Source organism: Pieris napi, chromosome 12 (assembly GCF_905475465.1).
Source record: "Pieris napi chromosome 12, ilPieNapi1.2, whole genome shotgun sequence".
NCBI lineage: Eukaryota > Metazoa > Arthropoda > Insecta > Lepidoptera > Pieridae > Pieris > Pieris napi.
The window spans coordinates 518,916-540,615 of record NC_062245.1 but is presented as its reverse complement, the minus strand read 5'-3'; the positions used below and the strand labels follow the sequence as shown (position 1 = coordinate 540,615).

The window sequence follows — 21,700 nt, the reverse complement described above, 5'->3', positions numbered from 1 at the left end:
AATCAGTTTAAAATTACAAAAAAATTATAATAAAAAATTTTACCCAAATGTAATGAGAGCCGATTTATGGTAGTAAAATATGTTATGCATAATCTGTATGCAGTGAGACCATGTTTCTACCATCTGAAGTTTAAAAGAAATGTCAACGTCAGAAGAAGAACCTACAATTTACAAAATTGAATTAGAATTGCTATCCCGATTGTTGTCTCGATGCTGTCAGCTGATGTGACAGCTGGGTTTGTTTTTATTTAAATTTTAAATATATTATATATTGCTCTAAATAAATCTTTAGATACGTGAGTAAAATGTGAATGTAATTTAAAAAATAAAATAACAGTACCTATTCAAAATGCCCAAAGAACAATATCGGGAGACTTATGTCGGAAAAAAAATGTAAGTAAGGTTATGTTTATTGTTATTACTTTACTGCTATTATTTATTTCAAAAATTAAAACGAGATACATACTTTTCATTAAACTATAACAGTTCTATACCATTATTGGACAGTCTGCTGCTTAGTTAACCTTAAATAGGTTAAGTATTAAGTTTTATATATTTTATTCTTTTCAACATTCCTGATTTTTTCTTTAATATGATTGGTTTTGTGTGCAATCTTCATACTTTTTGATAGTTTATATTGTAGAAATAGAAAATACAAGTAGACAAGTGGGTTTCAAATAAATAAATGCAATGTGTGAATATATGTTGTAACTTTATAAATATATGACTTTTTTTAGATCCCATGTAACATTTAACGTAGACAGTCCATCTGATATTCAGCTAGCAGCTCACATACAAGTGATTACGAAAAACTTGTATACACAAGATGGCCAAAGAGTACCAGCTACATATGGAGTGCTTGATAGAAGAATGGTATCTATTTACATTTTTTTACACTTCATAATCACAAAATAAATACAAAGTATGTGTTCAAAAAGTGCTATGGTGCTATTAAAAAAAAAGAAATATAAGTTATTTTTATTTTCAAGATCGCTTTTAATTAATTCTTTTTTTAGGGAACAAATCAAAAAGATGCAAATTGTGAGACATGTGGTTTGGGATTGGCAGATTGTGTAGGACACTATGGTTACATAGAGCTGGCTCTTCCTGTATTTCATGTGGGATATTTCAGATCTGTTATTACTATACTTCAGACTATATGTAAGGTAAGGATTTAAAAAAAAACTCATTTCCTGTAACATAATTTCAAACTGAGTATTTGTGAGATAAGTCTTTAGCCCATTACTCAATTATACTCAATGTGGTCCTTTGTTTGATTACCGGCCGAACTAAGTTAAACTGCATAGCAATTACATACATACTGTATGATACCATCATATGGTTAATTTGCAAGTAAGTTTAATATTAAGATTAAGTTTGGTATTGTTGTTCAATACTCAATTGACTTTCTGACTTTAAATTGTTATCTCTTTTATTTAGACCTGTGCTAAAGTAATGCTGGCGGAGCCACTGAAAAAATCATACAGAAGAAAATTCATGAATCCTGAAATCTCCTATCTTCATAAGAAAAATCTAAGAGCAGCCGTCTTAAAAAAAGCAAAGACATGTAACAAATGTCCACACTGTGAAGCTCTTAATGGTGTTGTTAAAAAGAGTTCTGCTGGTATTTTGAAGATAGTTCATGAGAAGTATAGGGCTAAAAAGCCCACAGATCCATTGGTGAAAAGGGTTTTGAGCGAGTTCAATGAAGCAAAAGAAGCAAATAAGGAAATAGCCGGGATAGTAAATAGCGGCTTGATTATTGAGATGAATCCCTTGGAGGTAATGTTCTTACTTTAATTAGAGTAAAGTTATACAATGATTTTCTTTTCGCAATCATATTACAAAACATTATGAAATTTTTCTTCACTTGGCTTATTAGCTGGATTATCTTTTTTTACAAAACTTTTATAATAAATCTTAGGGTATGATATTCTTTTATTAGCTGATTGTTTTTTTAACTTCATCTGTGTACATGTATGGTATTTTTCTTTTTTATATATATTTACTATTGCTGATTCTCCAACTATGTTGTCGTCGCGAGTATGTGATGTCTACGTACATACTATCATTAGCTACTTTTCTATTATGTTGGCAGAAATATTTAGAAAAATTAACATTATTTACAAGCTAGTTTCTATTATGTCCATGTTTATATTCTGTTTGTTGTGTCCGCAGCCATATTCGACACTCCATCTGTTTAGTTGCAAGGACAGGCTGCCTTTAGCTATAAATTTGCAAAAGCTTGAGAGTCCACTGCCCTGTCAACATCTGTGTTACCAGTCCTGTTGGTTTTATATAAATAATAAAAGCACAAATATCCCTTAAGTTAGCCGAGTAAACTATATCTCTGTGTTAAAATCAATTAAAGAATCTTGCAATAGTGGCTCATCAGTAAAATTTTTTCAGGTGCAAAATTTATTCCGACGTATCCCCGATGAAGATGTACCTCTCCTTGGTATGAGTGTTAAAAAATCCCGACCCGAGGATCTCATTCTTACAAGGCTTCCAGTCCCGCCGCTCTGCATCCGACCAAGTGTAGCTTCTGATATGAAGGCTGGCACGTAAGTTACTACGCATGGGTAATGCAAAATTTAGAACCTCTCGGCAATCACATTCTAATTATCATTTCGTACAAAACAACCTTTACTTTGTCATGTCATGTCATACTTTGTTTGTCATGTCATTATGTCATGTGGAACATGGTGTAATGGTTGCAGCTCCTTACAAACGTTGTGTAAAAAAAACTTGGCGGAGAGTTTATTACCAGTTCTTCTCTTCCGTTCTACGTATCCTTGATTTGAGAACTGGCAGTAAATGTAAAATTAGAAGCGTATTTATTTTTTGACGTTCATAAGTGTACATTGTGTTACCTATATGAATAAATGATTTTTGACTTTTATGAAACTTAATTAATTTAGATAAATTCAATTCTCAATTACACACTTGTAACCAAGACTGCTTTTGCGTAGTAGTACTTTTCACTAATTTAATAAATAACGACTATAGATGAAACAACAAACTTCTTTTTCCAGTAACGAAGACGACCTAACAATGAAACAGTCCGAGATCCTCCTAATCAATGACGTCATAGCTCGTCACGTGGCCAGCGGAGGCAAGTCCGAGATGGTGCAAGAGGATTGGGATTATTTGCAGCTCCATTGCGCATTGTATATCAATAGTGAGATGTCTGGGATTCCTTTATCTATGCAGGTATGTAATAATATGTTTATTCTCGAGTACTGTACTCTTGAACTATATGTGAATAGCTATTTCTATAATAACTATAGATTTTTGGATGCGATCAATAACTAATATATAATAGTATTGTCGTAATATAATATATGATACTATAGTAAAGTTCGTGTTGGCCTAGTGGCTTCAACGAGCTACTCTCATCCCTGAGGTCGTAGATTTGATCCCCGGCTGTGCACCAATTGACTTTCTGCCTATGTGCGCATTTGACATTCGTTCGAACGGTGAAGGAAAACGTGAGGAAACCGGCTTGCCTTAAACGCAAAAAGTCGACGGCGTGTATCAGGCTGATCATCTACTCGCTTATTAGATTTAAAAATGAAACCGATACAGAAATCTGAGGCCCAGACCTAAAAAGGTTATAGGGCCACTGATTTATTTATTTTATTTTACCGTAAATTACGCTATACTTATTACACACTTCTGCTCTTTGCTCTTATATACCAAGAGAATCGTAGCGGCCCATATGTAGACCTGTAGTGATAAATTCCTATGTTTGATATTGTTCGTAATTCCGCTTTTAACTGGATCTTGAAATACTACGAAGATTTATGAGTTAATCATTTAATCAAGCCATGTATTTGTGAGTGAGCTACTAGCCCTTCTTCGACCTAATTACTGCAGGGAATCAAACCCAAGACTTCCATCAAAGAGTTGAGCCTAATTTAACTAATATACATAATGATTTCAGCCGAAAAAGCCGGGCCGAGGACTAGTACAGAGACTAAAAGGCAAGCAGGGAAGGTTCAGAGGAAATCTATCTGGAAAGCGAGTTGATTTTTCTAGCAGAACTGTTATTTCGCCAGATCCTAATCTGCAGATACAGGAGGTGAGTGATATTTAACCGAATCAAGTTAATATTTTGTATCAAAATTATGTCTGAAACAATGGGCTTTCGAATTAACAAAATTAGACCTTATGTTTAAAGAAAAAAAATCACTTTTATTTGTAAAGGGAGCGTTCAAGTATTACGTAACGTATTTGGGGGGGGGGAGAAGTTCCTTTTGTGAAACGTTACGATGAGGGGGCGTGGATTAAATTACGCGTTATTGTTAATATTTTTTTCGACTTACACCACATAATAGTAACTAAAGAGTCACTAGGTGGTCACGAAAAGTTTTACTATAGGTACTTGGGTACAGTACTGTATTTGGGTACTGAAAAACGTTACGGCGAGTGACATGGGGGGGGGTCAATAATCTCCAAAAATTGCGTTACGTAATACTTGAACGCTCTCTAAGTTGCGGGATGGTTTGTAGGCTAACATAGAAAACATCATTTTTATTTACAATTTGATTTAATTAGTTTTTTCGTGACTAGGGTTGCCTGGAAGAGATCGCGATAAGGCCGCCCATTGCATCTCTTATAATTTTTATGTATTATGTTATTTGTTTTTCTATAAATGTAATGAAGAATAAATAAATAATTATTCAATATTCTAGAGCGATAGCCTTCGAGAGCGATACAACGTTTCCAGCGGTCATACCATTTTTTACCATTTTTATAGTACAATTCAAAATAGGCTCCAGTTTTTCTGTCCAGCTAAATTAAATTTTTTGTCTATATGTCATTATAATCTGATGTTTAGACGTTTCGGAGTTTTAAAGATAAATTGTATTTATTTATTTGATTATATAATATTATCTTCACGCCTTCCTGAAGGGGTGGGCAGAGACCACGGATCTACACTTGCTACAGTCCTAACATCCGTCGTTTGTGGGTACTGGGTTCGATTTCAAAAATAAAGTGAAGAGAGCTATATAATTATATATATATAATAAAGTGAGGTAGCTACCTTCTCATTAGCGTAAATTAAAATTCTAATACCTGTCACCACGCAAAGAAACAACTATTGAACTCTTCAAGGTTTATAGTGTGTATATATATGTACTTATAGGTCGGAGTTCCAGTGCACGTAGCCAAAATACTTACATATCCAGAACGTGTATTTCCGGCGAATCTTCAATGGCTCCGGAAACTCGTTTGTAACGGACCGGACGTACATCCCGGTGCAAATTACGTACAACAGCGTGGAATCAGCTATAAAAAGTACCTGAAATACGGTAATAGGGAGAAAATTGCGCAGGAGTTGAAGGTGTGTATATAATAATACCTGTCGACTGAAATTTATGTTATAGATATAAATCTCAATAACTAAGCAACCCATATTGATGAAACTGATGAAATGGCTGATTTAAATCATAGCATTGATATTAATTTTTGGTTCCAAGAAATTTGTAAACAAATATAGACCACAAGCCCATGAACAAAAAATACCTGTGAAATGACCCAACCTGAATTACGCTTAGAAGGCTGTTACTATATCTGAAAATAGCTCTGAGCACTATGCCGTCATTTCTGAGCGGTACATGTGAGTACGTGAGTGAATGGACTTTCTCATGTACAATGGGGGAATTTCGACTAATTATTAATGTACGGCTTTGTTATAAGTGTATAGATGATTAAAAATAAATGTCGAAAAACCTAGTGCCGTACAAAAGTGATGGTGCCGGAAGTCGGTGCAAATTTTTAATTCGACGACAGTTGCAGAAGCAATATAGGTCATTTATTACTGTACGGCATTTGTGTGATTCCTTTTGGACACATATACAGATACTTTACCCGTAAACGCCGTACATATTCCCAGCGGAACGGTCGAAAGCCAAGTGTCGGAACCCTACCCCTACACCCATATACCCTAAGGTCATTATAAAATGTACGGCAACATGTTCAAAATATTATTTAACACGGACAATAATGTTTTATAATTATGCCGTCCAAATATTATAGTTAATATTTGTGTAATTAAATATTTATCGAAATTTCAGGATTTACCAAGTTCTTACTGCTGTAAGATCAGAGAATAATGTACGGCAACTTGTTTTTTTACATAATGTTACTAAATATTACCGTTGTACATTATAGCCGTTCATTATAAATGGTAACAAATAAAAATATTATGATAAAAAATATATGAAATTTCCGAAATTTAGATGACTTTTCAAATAATCCTAGAGTAATATGGGGAGTAATATTTTCAAAGATTATTGTTATTTTATATGTAACAAATATAAATAAACAAAAAAAACCAGATGCCGTACATTTTACTCCAGATTATTCTTTACAGCTGATAAAAACTTCGACGACGTTTGAGGTGTCCCTTAAGGTCATTAATAACTATACATATCTGAGTATACTACCATAAGGCTGTAAAGTATATTTACAGCCTTATCGTACCAGCAGAGAGAGGTAAAGGAAAAATATTTTTAACAAAAATATATATAATACAGGGCGTCCCAAAGTTATGAGACACAAAAGGAAAGTACCTTAAATATCGCAGATAGGGTATTTTACTAAAAGAAGACTTTATATTATTTATAAAAGTTAGTAATTCTGCATTCAAAGATTTTTAAAAACTACTTGCCTCGTCTGGAAATCGAACCGGCTTAAATTAAAAAAAAACCACCCTTACTTTTATGATGCCAATCGAAAGAATGGTCAAAACCTAATAACTTTTCTAAAGTAACAGACTCGTAGGGGATTTTTTTAGGCCGAATACGATAGATAATGTTTTTAATTTGATTAAAAAGATACATTCACGCTGTTCCTTTCTTTTAAAATACTATGTTACTTAAGAAGAGTTATTAGTTTTTGGCCATTCTTTCGATTGGCATCATAAAAGTAGGGGTGTTTTTTGTTACATTTAAGTCAGTTCGATTCCCAGACGAGGCAAGTAATTTTTAAAAAATCTTTGAATGCAGAATTAATAACTTTTAAAAATAACATAAAGTCTTCTTTTAGTAAAATACCCTATCTACGATATTTAAGGTACTTTCCCTTCATTTCCCATAACTTTGGGACGCCCTGTATTGGTAGGCGGTGGTAGCGGACTATCGAAAGTGTACGGCATTTATCTTTTATTGAAGATTGTCTAAAGTATTAATAACCCGTGTTATTGCCGTACAGATAAAAGTCACCGGAAAATGACTCTTTTCTGAGAAAAGTAATTTACCCCATACACCTATGTGTTCCACAAAAAATGTACGGCATGCTGGAAAATGTTATCTATTTGTGAAGTACTCGCAATATCATTTAATTTTATGTTGATTCATATCATCATCACCTATATGCTAATCAGACATATGTTGCGACCCTTGGCTTTCGACCGCTCCGCTGGGAATATGTACGGCGTTTACGGGTAAAGTATCTGTATATGTGTCCAAAAGGAATCACACAAATGCCGTACAGTAATAAATGACCTATATTGCTTCTGCAACTGTCGTCGAATTAAAAATTTGCACCGACTTCCGGCACCATCACTTTTGTACGGCACTAGGTTTTTCGACATTTATTTTTAATCATCTATACACTTATAACAAAGCCGTACATTAATAATTAGTCGAAATTCCCCCATTGTACATGAGAAAGTCCATTCACTCACGTACTCACATGTACCGCTCAGAAACGACGGCATAGTGCTCAGAGCTATTTTCAGATATAGTAACAGCCTTCTAAGCGTAATTCACGTTGGGTCATTTCACAGGTATTTTTTGTTCATGGGCTTGTGGTCTAATACATAGTATTGTCTTTTATTTGTCTTGACCATGCACGCTGTAAAGCACACAAAACGTCGGAAAAATTTAAAATTATGTAAAATAATTATAAGTTTATAATACATAGCTTCAAACATTTAAAAACGTGTTTTCTGTAAAGAAATACATATACAAAATAACTTTTTTGTACAGTACGCTCTAAGTTTCAATAGATCACATTCAAATGCTACCACATTCTGATAACCTCCTTTATTGAAGTAGGTAAGAAATGACTAAATAATTAATTAAATGTTATAGTGCGGAGATATAGTGGAGCGCCATCTAGTGGACGGAGACGTAGTCTTGTTCAACCGTCAACCTTCACTTCATAAGCTATCCATCATGTGTCACCGAGCGAAGGTTCAGCCTCAGAGGACATTCAGGTACATTGCCAGCTTATTTGAAATATTATTGTATGGCAAAGTTTACTGGGAATAGAAATTGTGCAACACTTTGTAATTTAAGTCTATCTGGCTTTTCTTAGAATCTAATATCTTTAAATGTGTGTAAAGAAATAATTAATTTCTTTTAGATTGTTATCTGTCATGTGTCAAAACTGACGTTTTATTTAATTATAATATTGAGTGGTTGTTAGTCTGTGTAAAAAAAAGTATAATAATATAATTTACATTTTAGTATATAATGTATTCATTACTTTTATTTTTTTTAGATTTTAGTTTATTTTAGCTATAGTTAGTGTTACATGTTATTTTATTATATTTTTGTTAATTTTTTGTACTTTATTTACCCTCTGCAGGTGTTTCTTTATTATTTTTCCATACGAGGGTTGCCTGGAAGTAATCCCTTGTTAGCAATAAGTCCGCCCGTTGCCTAATAACTTATGTAACCTGATTTTTTTATATGTATGTTTTAATATAACGCAACGAAGTGTAAATAATTATCTTTGAAATAATACATAAACACTGATTTTTTTAGCAAAAAGTGTTCAACAACACCACTGTGCTTTGTTACAAATCAAAATTTGTTAGATTCAATAAACATACGGCCTCTTTATAGTAATGTAACGATTTATTAATTTGTTTTAAAACTTATCGAATTGTCGGACAATGAGTTTCATTTCGATTAAAAAGAGTAGCGGAGAGTTTATTGCCAGTTGATTTGAGAACTGGCAGTAAATGTAAAATTAGAAGCATAAATATTAATTTTTTGACGTTCATAAGTGTACATTGTGTTACCTATATGAATAAATAACTTTTGACTTTGACATTGTCCGTTATGAATTTGGTCAGTGTTAAACTAAAAATGTCAACACTGTTGAGTGTGCCAATGCACACGTAAGTGCTGAATCCCTGAGCAAGTTAATTGCCATTTCCCATGCCTAGTGTACCGCAGCCCCAAACACATCTGCATTATGTACCCGTAAGGATTTCAAATAGGTACCGAATAATAGCCAGATGTTCTATATATCAATGCGCTTAAATAAAGACAATATTGAATAGATAGCAAGATGATCGGATATACAAGAATTACCTAATAGTGTTTTTATTAACAGTTTGTTGAATTCAGAATACAATTTCTTCTATAGCCTAGAAGAAATCCTATTCTAAATTAGTATATTCTGGCAAATAAATTTCCTCAAAGAGTTTGGGGACATTTAACAAAAATAAAATAGTATTTATTTGTAGGTTTAATGAGTGTGTCTGCACACCTTACAACGCGGATTTCGACGGTGACGAGATGAACATGCATTTGCCGCAAACGGAGGAGGCCAGGGCTGAAGCTCTTATTCTGATGGGAGTAAGTGTACCTACCTTGTTTGGTTAACAAAACAGTAATATTCAAGTAAGAGATGTGAATACGCAATATGCGTGCCGTCCCACTCTAACGTACCTGCGCTACGTCACCGATCATGCCAGACCGATGTGAGATGCATTATGCGTTCCGTCGCGCTCTAACGCGTATTGGCCGCACCTACATGACGTCATCGTGTGTTAGGTTTATTTTCGTTACAAAATTTCTTGATTCGGTCTCCTTGCTTAAGTCCGCGATTAAATCTATGCAATATCATTAAAATATAATTAAAATAATAAAGTATGTAGCTATGCCCAAGCCAATTGCATTTATTTTGGTCTACCCGCATATTCAGGATACTGCATCATTTAATTATCGTTTTTCCAGAACAAATCAAACTTAGTAACCCCAAGAAATGGAGAGCTTCTCATAGCAGCGACCCAAGATTTCATAACGGGAGGGTATTTGATCACCCAAAGGGACACGTTCTTCACCAAAGCGGATGCTCAGCAGTTAGCCAGCTGTCTTCTGGCAGGACCTGACTGTAATATGAGGATAGATATGCCTCCACCAGCCATTCTTAAGCCGAGGAAGCTTTGGACTGGAAAACAGATATTTAGGTAGAGTAGTTGTTTTCAGTATATAATAAAAATTAAGGATTTCATTAACTAATCGTCGTGTACAAATAAATACAATATGTTTATATTGTACTAGCTGCCCCCGCGAACTTCGTTTCAACTTCGTTCTTCGTGAAAACTTTTAGATTTTTCTCTGTATAAACCTCAGAGTTTAATTAATAAGTTCTTAACTATCAAATAAAAAGTAAGGGTTGATCATACAGAATAGATGAAAATTAAGGGTTGTATGTATCTTTGTATGCTGTATCATAAAAAAATAAAAACCTAAAAATTTTGTCTAAAAAATAAAAAAAAAATAGCCGATTCTCAGACTTACTCAGTATGCATAAAAATTCATAAGAATCGGTCGAGCCGTTTCGGAGGAGTATCGGAACGAATATTGTGACACGAGAATTTTATATATTAGATTTAATTGTTGTTGTGATTTCCAAAATTATTTCGAATTTTTAGAATGATATATCCCTAAGTAATATAGGTTACAAATATTTGCAAAATATCTGAGACATGTCCTTAGGTTTGAATATAACCATAACATAATATTTCGTGTAGATATCGCTGTAAATTTTTCCTCAAATAACTAATAAATTTTGGTTTCTCTGACAAACTCTACTTCCTAAAAACATTATTTTTTAAATAAATCTTTAAAATTATTTTCTAGAAAGTTAATTACATAATATTATTTTAGTCTAATATTGAGACCAAACAAGAAATGCGAGGTAAAAGCAAACTTAGAGACGAAAGGCAAGAACTATACGGGGAACAAAGATATGTGCGTACAGGACTCTTGTGAGTAATTTTTATAAATTTGTTCTTATTTTTTTCAGGAATGATAACAATTTATTTAAAAAATATTTATCAAGAATTTAATTGTATAATTTTTAGATTCGGTAAGATAATTAAAGAGGAATATTAGAGGAAATTACACAAAAAAGATGGTCTGTTAATCTAATTAATCTAGAAATGATGCAGGCTGAAGTTTAAATTCATAATAAGATCACGTTTAATATTTGTCTATTGTAGTAGCATAATACAATATTTCACAAGAAAAAATATTTTGAAGTTTTAACACACAAAAGCTCATACATCAACAAATTCAGATTTATTTTGTTATTCGTGATAATAAATGTAAAGTAAAATATTTTATAATCCGACCGACCGAAATATTAGTATTTAATTTTTTACAAGTATTTTTGCCGTCAATTTCGTTAGTAATAAGTTTGTTTAATGCTTTCTAGATGTGATACTCCGGAATTCTGAATTACTCTGCGGATCGATGGATAAAAGCACTTTAGGTTCTGGTACTAAAACCTGTGTCTTCTATATCCTCTTGCGGGATTGGGGAGAAGAGTACGCTGTTAGGGGGATGTGGAGGTAAATTTAACTTTAAGATTTTATATTAATCTAACTAATAATATTCAATAAATACGTCTTTACGAGAATGTAAGTGCGTGCTCCTATTTCACTATGCCTCCTGCTGATAGAAGACAAATCTTTGTTTTCAATTTCCTTTCTTATTATTAATTACTTAAGATGTCATGCGCAACATGGTGTAATGGTTGCAGCTCCTAACAAACGTTGAATAAAACAAAAACTCGGCGATTAAAAAGAGTGGCGGAGAGTATTGCCAGTTCTTCTCTTCCGTTCTACGCCCATAATTTGAGAACTGGCAGTAAATGTAAAATTAGAAGCATTTAATTTTTTTGACGTTCATACTACTTTTGACTCTTTCTTTCTCTTTAATGCCCTATAGCCCGTAGTCCTAAACCCGTAATCTCCATCGCGTTCGGTCTTGAGCCTCGTATTTCACCTCACTCCAAGTCTTTCCGGCTCTCTTTGTCTCATCTGCAAATGTACGGCGCCAGGTTTGACTGGGAAGCTTCAGCTTTTCTTGCGGGTTCTAATCAAGCGCCTGCTTGGGAATATGATTGGGATTCCTTCGGAGTGAATGGCCTATCCATTTCTATTTAGCGACGCGACACATATATTTGTTAACAACGCCCTGGATACTTTAGAATGTGTTTTGTGGTTTTTAGGTTAGCCCGAATGGCGTCTTACTACATGATGAATCGCGGATTCAGTTTCGGCATTATTGACGTGACTCCGGGCAAGAAGCTCGTGGAAGCGAAAAATAAATTACTTGAGTCTGGGTATGTATATAAACGTTTATTACTTATAAATATATAAAGCTAGCGACGTGCACTGAGACCGCATCTTTTCTCTTGTGTTGAAAGTATATATTCTTGTAGAATGTTTCACATTTCCCTATATTTTTGTAGACACGTAAAATAGTTTTAACCAGAATAATTGCCTACTTAAAATAACATAATATTCCATATGTATGTTTGATAGATGTCAACTGTCAGCTAAGTTATGCAATCCAAATTTTTTTTTTTAAGTATGTGGCTAGCAGTGCAGAACGGGAAAGAGTTTGTCTTCAAGTAAAGATTCTGTGATGAGCTTATTCTAGTACTTAAACGTTAAGTACGATACCCATAATATGTAAAATCTAGTACGTTTTTGACTTAGAAGTCTAACTTAGTCTCGACTTTAAATCAGCAAGAATAATATTGATAATCGTATAGTTAAGGTAACTTTAAATGATTTAATAAAATAATTAAACGAAAGATCGTTGGTTTATGTAGAACCAATCGCACAAACATACTTCCAAAAGCATTACATATATTTAAACAAATATATGTACTGAAAGCGGTATTGTTATAAGCGAACGTTCTTTACATTACGTAGATACTCAAAATGCGACGGATATATCCTCGAGATGGAGAAAGGCACCCTGCAGTGTCAGCCAGGGTGCAGTATGGAGGAGACCTTGGAAGCTGTTATGCTGAGTGAACTTAGCAGCATTAGGTAAGTCTCTGAATGTCGCCTACATCATATATATCCATCAATATAGTTATAATTGTTTATATGTTCAATCAAAATTCATCATAATAAAAAGTCTAGCCATAAATATCTTTATGGCTAGACTAATATGATTTGCAAAATTTCAGAGAGTTAGCGGCGAAGGCTTGCTTCAGAGAGTTACACCCGACGAACGCACCCCTTATCATGGCCCAAAGTGGATCTAAAGGTATGAAAATGAAGTTCATTAGTAAATAGATGAATATTACTTTCTTATGTTAAAATATGTTTTATCGTACAGGTTCGAACATCAATATATCGCAAATGATTGCGTGCGTGGGTCAACAAGCTTTGAACGGCAAACGAGTACCAAACGGCTTCGAAGATAGGTCGTTGCCGCATTTCGAACGACATTGTAAGTATATATTAAATATCTCGTCTTGAACTTTGTCAGCTCTTAGGAAAAAAAACCAGAGGCGCTACAACCTTTTTAGGTCTGGGCCTCAGATTTCTGTATCTGTATCATGATCATTTGTCATTCTAATAGGCAAGTAGGAGATCAGCCTCCTGTGCCTAACCCACGCCGGCGACTGTTTGGGTCTAAGGCAAGCTGGTTTCCTCACGATGTTTTTCCTTTCCCGAAGTTTCAGCCCTTAGAAACCAGATTTATAATTGACGTTTTGAAATACGGACATAAGATTTCTCATCTCCAAGAAGTTACTTCTTCAAATCTTTTAATTATTATTAATATTTAATGTATACTTGGTTAATTTACTATTAAAATAATAAATAATTATTGAATTTTTTTTATACATTTCTACGTTATGTAGTTTTATGTTATGTTTCCCTCCTTCTTCGACCCGGTAATTATCCCTAGCAACCCTAGATCAGATCACAGAGTTTTAACTTTCCTATTCATATAGTCTAACCGCCAAATAAAACCAGCGTAGATTCTTTTTACCTCAAAAATATCAATGATGAACTGGTTCTGAACATGCGTAAATCTTTCTACAAACAACTTGCAGCAAAGATACCAGCAGCCCGTGGCTTTGTTGAAAACAGCTTCTACACTGGCCTCACTCCTACCGAATTCTTCTTCCACACGATGGGAGGGAGAGAGGGACTGGTCGATACTGCTGTCAAAACTGCTGAGACGGGATATCTGCAGAGGAGATTGGTTAAGGTATCAGATTTATAGAAATTCTGAACAACTTTTCTAAAATGGCTCTAAAAACCCAATGGGGTATGGGGAAGATACATTTCTGTCTGTTTATATATCTAAATACACAAACAAAAATTTTTGACGACTTGTTTTTATATCTCTATTTGCAGTCTCTGGAAGACCTGGTACTCCACTACGACATGACAGTCCGTAATGCGACAAGCGAAGTCGTACAGTTCCAATACGGCAGCGATGGACTGGATCCCAGTTATATGGAAGGAAAAGACAGGCCAGTAGATCTGCCCAGGGTGCTGGCTGATGTCCGCGCACAGTGCATGGACAGGTGAGCTCTTAATGGCGTTTATAAAAGAATCACAAAGACATTGAATCTTTAAAAAAAAAATATTTTGGGAGGTATACATTCATTTTTTTAAGCAGTGTCTGTGATTGGATTTTTCGAGAACATAATTTATATTTAATAGTTAAGGCTGTCGCGGGAAGGGAAATGTACATAATCATAGCTCAAAACTGTAAAAAAAATCATGTCTTTTTAATGGTTCTTAAAAGCAAGAGCTATTTGTGCGATTTTTATTTGCAATATTAAAAAAACAATTAAGGTTTTTAAATATTTTTTTTTATATTATGTATGATATGATTGACCTGCGTTGTGTTGCTAGGGATGAAGAGCCTCTAGACGGAGACGGCATTTTGGTGGCAGCGGAGGAGACATTGGCTTTAGACGATTTTAAGAACTGCACTCCCGATTTCAAGACTGAATTGTTGTGAGTATCAGAATATTTTTTATTTTATTTTGACTAGTCAATAAAATTTCTATTTCAATGTGAAATACCTTCCTTCTTACCTTCGACCTTATATTCCAGAACCTTCCTTAAAACAATAGCCGACAAAGTACGCATTTTACGTGCGAGGTACGCAACTTGCGGGCTCGTGTCAAAGCAGTTGGAGCGTTTGACATTGACTCAACTGGTTCGGTTCTTACGCGTGTGTCACGACAAATATCAACGGAGCGTCATCGAACCTGGGACCGCTGTTGGGGCACTAGCGGCACAGGTTTGTGAAAACTATAGTTATTCATATATCTTTGTAAATTGTTTTATGACTTAAAAAATGTTTTATAATGGAGAGGTGTAGTGATGTGCGTAAGAATTGTAGAGGTACATGGATACGTACGATCGATATGTTAAATTATATTAAGTATTAATAGGAATAATATTCCGATATCTGAAAATAAAAGTTTTTAATTTGTAAGATAAATGTCACCGTTTAATTTCATCAAAACCACGTTAGAAAATAAATTCTCCATTGTGCGTATTGCGTAACGAAGCGTAAGTAATGTAATGAGTGTTATAACAAAAAATCTTATATTTATAGAGAAACAACAAACTCGTAACGACTAATCAGGAGTCAGAGTGCGTGCGCACGTAGAAGTATCGTGGGTATATTTATTGCCTGACGACTCAGTTTAAAATGCGTCGACTATATTTACCCACAACAGGGCCTGGTGTGATTAGCGTTAGATCAATTTTGTCACAACCATATTGATGTCATGTATAAAGTTATTATTATTTATTTTTGTCTTTATTCATTCACTCACTCACTCACTCACTTACACATTTGCACCCACACACTCACTCATGCACTCAGGCGTGTTGATAACAGTTGAAAAGTAAATAAAATAAAAGAAGTAATTAAATTATATATAAATATTTTAAGGAATTTATACTTAAGTTTGTTATGAAAGAGCTGGGAACCCTGACACAGATATTTCTTACTTAAAAGGGTTCTCAAATCTTACACATTGTAATGCATATGTACTTAAAAGGAATAAACACATTTTATTGATTTATTTTGTAGAGTATTGGTGAGCCGGGAACTCAAATGACGCTGAAAACTTTCCACTTTGCGGGTGTAGCCTCCATGAACATTACACAGGGTGTTCCCCGAGTTAAAGAAATCATTAATGCCTCTAAAAACATTTCTACACCTATTATCACAGCCGAGCTGACCGAATCCTACGACCAGGAGTTCGCTAGAAGAGTCAAAGGAAGAGTGGAGAAGACAACGTTGGGAGAGGTAATTTTAAAGTCTCCATTTTTTTTAAGTTATACTTCTTTTGGCGCGTTAGGGAAAAATGATGAGAGTAAATTTATATAACGCGCGCACAAAAAACCGACACCCTGAAATTATCTATAGTCAACGTTTTAATTTTTCTATTGTTAGTGTAGTTTTTTCTTCAAACGTAAAATAAGGCGAAAGATAAAAATTTTGAAAATATTTTTATCTTGTTACGCCAAAGAAGTCTACGTTACGTATACGATTTTTTAATCTAACAGGAGGCAAACGGTCTGGAGGCTCACCTAATGTTAAGTGATACCGCCGTCCATGGACTATCACATTGCCAAAAGGCTCGCAAGTGTGCTGCCGGCCTTTTAAAAACTGATTCGAAGCCAGTTAATAACAGACTAATTGAATTTTAGATCACCCATTCAATAGAAGAAGTGTATCTTCCCTCATCGTGTTTCCTTCTAATTAGACTCGACGCGGAACGGATCCGACTTCTATGTCTGGAAGTCAACGTTCACTCTATCATTTATTCGTGAGTATCATTTTATTAAGCAGCAGTGCAGCAGCAGTGTTGGCCCTAGTGGCTTCAGCGTGCGACTCTCATCCCTGAGGTCGTAGGTTCGATCCCCGGCTGCGCACCAATTGACTTTCTTTCTATATGCGCATTTAACATTCGCTCGAACGGTGAAGAAAAAGATTGTGAGGAAACCGACATGTAGTAGACCCAAAAAGTCGACGGCGTGTCGACATGCAGAGGCAGATCACCTACTTGCCTATTAGATTTAAAAATGATCATGAAAAAGATTCAGCAATCTGAGGCTAGACCTAAAGAGGTTGTAGCGCCACTAATTTATTTATTTTTGTAAATAAAAATTAACCATTAGAAGGGGAATAATTTGAAGTCATGCAGGCTAATTTAATAATTTATTAAAATGTCTTAATAAAACAATGTGTACCTAGAAAATGCAGGTCTAGGCTTAAATAAATTTAAATTAATTTTTTTTTTTTAATTTTCTAATTTAAACTTAGGAACAACTGATATGATAGATTTTGTTACCTATACTATTATTATAATATCTTTTAAGATACCTAGCAATCAGAACTGATAATTAAAACTTTGTCATTGTAATTAATAATGTAGGGAATAAAAATAGATTTTAGTTGGATTTTATTAGATGTTGGTAGATTTGAGAGCTAACTGACAATGTCAGTCTGACATTTCAAAATGGCGACGGTAGTACCAATTTCAGTCGCCGGCCAAGAAAAGTATGTGGCACTGTAATTATTTTAACGGATTACATTATTAGTAATGTTTTGTTTCCGCGAGTTTTATTTCTATTGAAGTTAGAACGAAAACCTTAAAACTTGTTCGAAAGTTTAAACACGATATGAAAAGGAATTTTCTTTTTCAGTATCTGCACGTCTAAGTTAAAAATAAAGCAGGCTAATATCGAGCCGGTGTCGGAATGGGCGATAAAAGTTTTCGCCGAACCGACCAAACACTGCTTGTGGTTGAATATGGCGTTACAGCAGTTGGCGAGACAACTACCCGCAGTCATTGTTAAAGGATTGCCCAGAGTTAGTCGAGCGGTTATTGCTTGTGACGACACTGCGAGTAAGGCGAGGTGAGATGTTAATATATCATTAATCGGACGTTGAGTATCACCTCGAAGTCCGTCGTTCCACAACTTAGCGTTTCATGCCGCACACCAATGTGCTGTCATTTATATTTCCGTACCTATTCGACTTAGGGTCCTTCAAGAGAAGAGCGTACCAATTCTAAAAAGGCCGACAACGCAATTGCGCGCTTTCTGGTATTGAGTGTCCATGGGTGGTATCACTTATTAACATCAGATGAGCGTCCTGCGTGTTTGCCTTTTTTTTATTTTGTTACATAGAAAACGTATAACGAAACGTCAGTTTAGCAGGTTTACTCTGTAGCTGTAATGGAGATTAGATGTTAATACTAAGTTTTCTTTATCAACAATTTTAATTTGCGAAACTATCCTTTAAAAATTGAATCAGAACTTTGTTAGAGAATGCAAATTCTAGCGAAATACACATAATCATCAAATATTAATTGAGCAGTTAATTAATATATTAATAGTACATAAAATTACTCCATACATACTTTCACAGATATAAACTATGCGTGGAAGGAGACGGCTTGCGGGACGTAATTGCTACGTACGGCGTTGATGGTAGAAAGACGTCGTCTAATAATATTCTGGAGGTAAGTTTATTAAACATTAAATTATAGGAAGTTGAAGTTAAGGAAGGTTCATCGTCTTGACTTTTCATGAACGGTCAAGTACGACATCTTGAATACCGGTATGTCTTACCGGCAACACCAAGGTGTCTATGGAAAAATAAAAGAACACGAAATATATATCTAAGGCCAAGGCCTAGGTTCGTAGCACCACTGTTTTTTGTGCTACCCTCATTTAAGTAAGATGTCACGCCGGACACGAAATTTTTGAAAATAAACATAAAAGATGTCTTTGGACCGATTTTGACCCCAATTACTGTATCAATCAAATATTTTTTATATTAAAATGGCTATAGTGTTACTTATTAAAAAATTACCATTTGAGAATCTGTATTGAGAGCGAAGCCTACCAAAGGGCTGAAATTGAAGATGTTTAATACTTAATCATCAGGGTTGGCCTAGTGGCTTCTGCTGTCATCCCTGAAGTCGTAAGTTCTTCGACTTTCTATGTGCGCATTTAGCATTCGCTCGAACGGAGAAGGAAAACATCGTGAGGAAACCGGCTTGCCTTAGACTTAAAAAGACGGTGTGTGTCGGGCACAGGAGGCTGATCACCGACTTGCTATTAGATTGATAAATGATCATGAAACAGATTCAGAAATCTGAGGCCCAGACCTAAAAAAGGTTAAAGCACCACTGATTTATTTTTCATACTTGATCAGGAGCAAAATGCAATAAAACGCGTTGTGATTAATTTGTAAGAACATAAACTAAACTGACTTTTAGATATTTAATTTAAATCGTTTTAATAGGTATTTCAAACCCTGGGGATCGAAGCCGCTGTATCCACCATCATCAGCGAAATACAGGGTGTGATGGCAGGTCACGGGATGTCCGTAGACAGGCGGCACGTGGCTCTTCTCGCGGCTCAGATGTGCGCGAGGGGAGAAGTCCTGGGGATCACCAGATACGGTCTCGCCAAGATGAAGGACTCCGTGCTCAATTTGGCTAGTGTAAGTTTTGTGGTTTCCATGGCAACGACTAAATAACGTAAATTAAAAAAAATGATAAATCACAACTTAAGATTTAAGAACTGTGTGTAAGAAATGTTTGTGAAATAAATACAAAAATGTCTGCTCCATTAATTAAAAAGTGTGTACAGATATCGGCAAACTTCTTGAGCATTAAACAAGGGTTTGGAGGAAAGTTTGCGCATCGCATCGTGGGACAGAAACGTAACGTAACGTACCTAAAAATCGTTTCTGCGCAGGCAAGGACATTTGTTAAAGATGTTTGCTGGTATCGTACACGAAACTGTTTTCGTAAATGTAAGCAAATTTTAATAAAAAAAATATTCTAGTTCGAGAAAACAGCAGATCACCTCTTCGACGCAGCATACTACGGTCAGAGGGACAGCATCGAGGGTGTCTCCGAATGCATCATTCTCGGTGTTCCCGCTGCTATCGGAACCGGATTGCTGCAATTGCTGCACAAGCACGAGCAGCAACAGACGCGGACCAAGGAATTACTGTTTGATTCTCCAGATTTACATACGTCCATATGGGAGTAGACGCTGGTGTTATTTTGACTATGATGAAGACTTCATCTGTTTAAAAATTTGCGACGTTACGTTAAGATTAAATGTTTATAATTTATTTGTATTTTATTTATTATAATATTTATATATATATAATTCTACGGCACGTGTATATGTCACTGAACTCCTCTTAAACGGCTGGACGGATTTGAATGAATTTTTTGTATTCTTTTGAGTGGTGCCCTGGATGGTATTGATTCATAAATCAGACCGGCAGATGGCGCTGCAGTCGGTATCTAGGTTATTTATCTATACAGCAAATAAACAGCTGTTATATATATATCTTCTGTGCATGTATTCGTAATTAAACTCTTAAACGGTTGGACAGATTTTGATGGAATTTCATGAGTGTTCAAGTGGAGCCAAGGATGATATTATATATTTTTTTCCTCCATACTTGGTATTTTTCTTGTACTACTATCACAGGTCAATCTGACGAAGTTTTATGTACTATAACTAGCTAAAAAACCCGGCTTCGCCCGGGAGTTGATATGAGATGACGTGGTAGAGTCGAAATAAAAAAATAAACTATGACGTAAAAAGTAAAAAAAAAGTTTATTAAAAACGTTTTCTCATTATTTACAATACTTGTTTATAAAAAACATTTTTCATTTTATTGTCCGGAGTATACATAAATTTTTCGGATTTCCTACTCTTGAGCAAGCTACATATAGCTGACCGTGAGAGAAGCAGGATTCTTTGAGGTTAATGCCACAATATTTTAAAGTTTGTCCTTGCGCTTTGTTAATTGTAAAACTAAAGGCTAATTTTATTGGAAACTGCAGTCTTTTAAATTGAAATGGCAATTCCGAAGAGATCAGAGGTATTCTAGGTATAAATACTGTCTGTCCTTTGGTCTTTCCAGAAATAAGTTCAGCTTCAATGATATTATTCGATAGCTGTTTTACGATCATTCGAGTTCCATTACATAATTTTGGGGAGTTGAGATTTCTGAGTAATATGATTGGAGTTCCAATTTTCAGACGAAGGCAGTGTAATGGCATTCCTGGTACTTGTAAAGAGTTTAGAAATTCAGTGGGGAAGTTGACACTTTCTTCAATGGATACCATCGTGTCGATCGATTTATATATTTTCTCTTCACCAGGTATTTTCTTTAGAATATTAAAATTGATATTGTCAACAATATTATTTTTAGTGGCCAAAATTGCTCTTTGAAATAACCACTCTGCATTAGTATAGTTCTGAATAATATTTGGATAAATTTTGTCGATTAGTTCGTCTTCAGTAGTGGCTATATTACAGAAATCACTATTAAGTTCAATGAGGCCGGTCGTTTGGTCAGTAAGATATGTACCTTCGCCGATTTGTAAAAGTATTTTAGCAAATTGTGCTGTTGTTTCATCTCTTGATAATTCAACTCTCATGTTTTTTGTTAATTGCAGTATTTGTACTTGTGGCCAGAGATGTGATTTTTTCAAGCATGCATTGATCTCGTCTGCTGATGTTGACTTGGGAATAACTGGAAGTGTTTGTCGAAAATCTCCTGAGAGTATTAGTAGAGCTCCTCCCATTATTTCAGAGTTTTTTCGC

At 34.8% G+C, this 21,700-nt stretch overlaps 1 protein-coding gene across 1 annotated transcript; it reads left to right on the top strand.

Moving 5' to 3' along the window:
• The first annotated feature begins 220 nt into the window (after nucleotides 1-220).
• On the top strand, nucleotides 221-20,207 carry LOC125054565 (DNA-directed RNA polymerase III subunit RPC1). Its single transcript, XM_047656540.1, has 27 exons — nucleotides 221-393; nucleotides 738-873; nucleotides 1,017-1,166; nucleotides 1,441-1,782; nucleotides 2,410-2,564; nucleotides 3,036-3,213; nucleotides 3,947-4,084; nucleotides 5,153-5,350; nucleotides 8,106-8,230; nucleotides 9,494-9,605; nucleotides 9,987-10,219; nucleotides 10,923-11,023; nucleotides 11,473-11,608; nucleotides 12,271-12,384; nucleotides 12,983-13,102; nucleotides 13,246-13,325; nucleotides 13,398-13,511; nucleotides 14,122-14,279; nucleotides 14,429-14,601; nucleotides 14,936-15,040; nucleotides 15,140-15,329; nucleotides 16,134-16,352; nucleotides 16,757-16,875; nucleotides 17,756-17,968; nucleotides 18,483-18,576; nucleotides 19,365-19,565; nucleotides 19,913-20,207. Exons 1-27 carry the CDS (start codon nucleotides 350-352, stop codon nucleotides 20,120-20,122), a joined length of 4,158 nt encoding a protein of 1,385 aa, XP_047512496.1. The 5' UTR covers nucleotides 221-349; the 3' UTR covers nucleotides 20,123-20,207.
• Nucleotides 20,208-21,700: the final 1,493 nt, after the last annotated feature.